Source organism: Sinocyclocheilus grahami, unplaced genomic scaffold (genome assembly GCF_001515645.1).
Source record: "Sinocyclocheilus grahami isolate Dianchi unplaced genomic scaffold, SAMN03320097.WGS_v1.1 scaffold419.1, whole genome shotgun sequence".
Taxonomy (NCBI): Eukaryota; Metazoa; Chordata; class Actinopteri; order Cypriniformes; family Cyprinidae; genus Sinocyclocheilus; species Sinocyclocheilus grahami.
Genome location: NW_015505598.1, coordinates 315,615 through 319,167, shown reverse-complemented (window position 1 = coordinate 319,167; position 3,553 = coordinate 315,615). Strand labels below are relative to the sequence as shown.

Below are 3,553 nucleotides of genomic sequence, written 5' to 3'. Positions count from 1 at the left end.
GTGTGTGTGAGTGTGAGTGTGTGTGAGTGTGAGTGTGTGTGTGTGTGTGAGTGTGTGCATGCTGTAAACGCTCAGAATAACAGCTCTCTCCACATTAGTTTGCTGTAGGCTCTGTGTTTAATGAGAAATTACTCCGTCATTACAGAGGAAGCAGTGGTTGGTTCAGTGTGTGGTTTAGGAACGCTCTGTTCTCTCCTCTCTGTCTCAGATCATCGGCCGAGTCAATGCCGATCCCGACTCATGCTGTAAACGCTCAGAATAACAGCTCTCTCCACATTAGTTTGCTGTAGGCTCTGTGTTTAATGAGAAATTACTCCGTCATTACAGAGGAAGCAGTGGTTGGTTCAGTGTGTGGTTTAGGAACGCTCTGTTCTCTCCTCTCTGTCTCAGATCATCGGCCGAGTCAATGCCGATCCCGACTTCTTGCCCCGTGCCATGGATTTTGGGCTGAACGTGAAAGAGTTTTTGGAGGATCACTGCCCGCCTGACTGCCCGACCGCTTTCTTCCCCATGGCGGCGCTCTGCTGCGATCTGGACGCTGAGAAACGGTTAGACAATCCAAACATGTGCATCAGGACATGCATATAAACTATTAGGGCTGTCAAGTGATTCAAATTCTTAATCTAATTAATTACATGATGTGCTGATTAATTAACTGCAAATTAATCACACATCAATTTCGTCTGAAAAAAAGATCAAAAGATCATTTAAAATTAGTGCTGTCAAATGATTAATCGTGATTAATTGCATCCAAAATAAAAGTTTTTGTTTACATTATATGTGTATGTGTCCTGTTTATATTTATTATGTATATATAAATACACAGACGTACTGTATATATTTTGAAAATATTTACGTTTATACATTTATATATTCATATTCTTATATTTTATATTATATATAAATATATTTAATATATAAACATAACATATTTTTCTTAAATATAGACATGCATGTGTGTGTATTTATATACACATAATAAATATACACAGAACACACACATATATCATGTAAACAAAAACTTTTATTTTGGATGTGATTAATCGTTCGACAGAACTATTTAATATCATTGTTACATCAGAAAAGCATTGTACAGACATTACAAAAAGGTAGCTTGAGAAAGAAATATTTTGATTCAGCATTGCATAAACAATGATAACAAATGGGTATCAATGGGGTTTATAAAAATAAATACATAAATATTGAAATATGAAATAATTAAAAGAAAATGAAATGATAATCTAAATGTGAAACTAAAACTGCCAGTAGGTGGCAGCGAGGCACTTAACGAGTGAGTCATTGAGTCATTCATTCAAGTGATTAACTCAGAAATGGAGCACGTTACTGTCTTAATGAATGAATTACTGAATCATTGACTTGATTTGTTAAAAACATGTATTCATTCAGTAACGAATCACCACTGTGTGTTCTGCTGTGACTTTATAGTAATATTTTGTTTGCAGCAATATTGACAATATAAATCAATGTCACATTTGCAGTGATGCAGATATCGGGGAATCAGCACTCTTGCTGGTGTGATATTACTAAACCTACCATGTGATATAAATATAAGAGGAAGAGCATTTTTTGCCCTCATTTGTGGGATTTGTGGTTCATATAACAGCATTCTGATTAACTCCAACACACAGTCAGTCAGTCGTCCTGCATCGTCATATTAATCGCACGAAATGAACGTGTCAGGGATGCACGATATTAGATTTTGCCGATATTAGATATACCGATATTTTTCAAATCATTTTAGCCGATAGCCAATGGCTATACTGATATACATTTCCCTTTGTTTTGTAACACCACTGAAACAGTCTCTCCTGTGTGGAAGCTATTATTTTATATTTTGAGCAAAAACATTAATAGATGGTCTAAAGCAAAAGAGCTGTACAAATTCTAAAAAAATCTTTTAGAGCTCCTTATATTTAATTTTTCATAATCCGTTTGAAAAAATATATTACATCCCACTGAATAAATCTGTATACATTAAATTATTTAATTTACAAGTGCCATGTTATTTGTGTATTTTACTTTCATGTTATTACAAGTAGGCCAACAGCATCCCCTCAGTAAATAAAACACTTTACCGGACGAGTGGACTCTCTCGCACAGCGGACGCGTCGTTCTGTACTGCATTCTCAGATTAAATGCAGCGATGCAAAACAGTGAATCTAATCACCATTCAGGCAAAACTGTGCTTCCAGAATGAGCCACGCTGCTGAGGTGATCTGATCTGATCGCTAGCACACCCTGAGCACATGTGAGCTATCCGTCTTATCAGCAAGACATATCTGCATACTGTTTTCAAATTGGCTGATACCGATGTTTACATTTGAAGCCTTTATCGGCAGATTCCGATAATCTTTCCGATAATATAGTGTGTTCCTAGAAACATGTTAAATCGACAGCCCTATAAACAAAATTTAGATAACTGATAGTTATTTTTAAGCAATTACGGTTGATTTGACAAAGCTAAAATAACAGAAGAGTGAAACAGTGCTGATAGCCGTGTGTGCTCTCTGCGCAGGCCTGCGTTTGTGAAGCTGGAGTCGTGGCTGGAGAACCTGAAGATGCACCTGGAGATGGGCCTTCATCTGGTGTCCGAGCTGGAGCTCATTCATCAGGACTTCTGCCGGAAACACTCCAGCAGCAAGAACGGCCTCCACACGCACCCAGAGTAACAGCACGGGCGCTCAGTGCATGTCTGCTGTGGCTTACGGTGCGATGATGAAGCTCGATGAGATGTGAACGCAGCAGAACACACGAGACTCGCGCGTCAGCAGTGTTTTCGTTCGGTACATCGCGCTAATAGTCCTCGTGCCAGGCATTTCCCGCAGTGTAAACAGAGTTATATTGTAAATGTGCAGACATGGTTTTGTATAGTGATCGCGCATTGGCGTACTTTCATCTGGATGTTTGCTGAAATGCAAGTCCTCATGAGAAGATCAGGACAATAATGAACTGTCCGACACGTGAAACGTCATACAGGTCAACTCTAAGCTTCATGGGTCAAATTAAGGGACTGACTCTCCTCTGACCCCCAAATCAAAAATACATGTATATATGTGTTTTGCATAAAACAATGAAGCCTTTTCTTTTAATGATGATTTAGAATTTAAATTGTAAAGTAAATATGCATCACGTTAGTATTTGTTGTAATGAATGTATTTTATGGTGATTTCTCTCAAAGATCTTCACAGGCTTCGTGTTATTGTGCAAAATTGGATTTCTGATTTCTTTCTTTTGATTTGGGGATGAATCTCGTCGAGCTGACAGGACTTCCTGTGGTGTGCTGTGATCTCAGCCGATCGGAGCGCTCGGTGCTGTTGGACTGATCTGGAGGAGTTTGTTCCCAGGCCTGTGTTTGAAGATTTCAGACCGTGTCAGGGTCGATCCTCACTGAGTGTGTGTGAGTGTGTGTGTGAGTGACTGTGTGTGTGTGTGTGTGTGTGTGAGTGTGAGTGTGTGTGTGTGTGTGTGTGTGTGTGTGTGTGAGTTTGAGTGTGTTTGTGTGTGTGAGTGTGTGTTTGTGAGTGTGTGTGTG

The 3,553-nt window shown here is 39.0% G+C and overlaps 1 protein-coding gene across 3 annotated transcripts in view; it reads left to right on the top strand.

Moving 5' to 3' along the window:
* The window catches only part of limk1a (LIM domain kinase 1a), a 60,710-nt gene extending 57,609 nt beyond the window's left edge, over positions 1 to 3,101 (top strand). For all 3 annotated transcript variants that reach the window (XM_016232816.1, XM_016232817.1, XM_016232818.1), the window contains 2 exons: positions 391 to 548; positions 2,537 to 3,101. In XM_016232816.1, coding sequence (XP_016088302.1) covers positions 391 to 548; positions 2,537 to 2,690 — 312 coding nt within the window. In that variant the 3' untranslated portion in view covers positions 2,691 to 3,101. The remainder of the gene's footprint in view (positions 1 to 390; positions 549 to 2,536) is intronic.
* Positions 3,102 to 3,553: the final 452 nt, after the last annotated feature.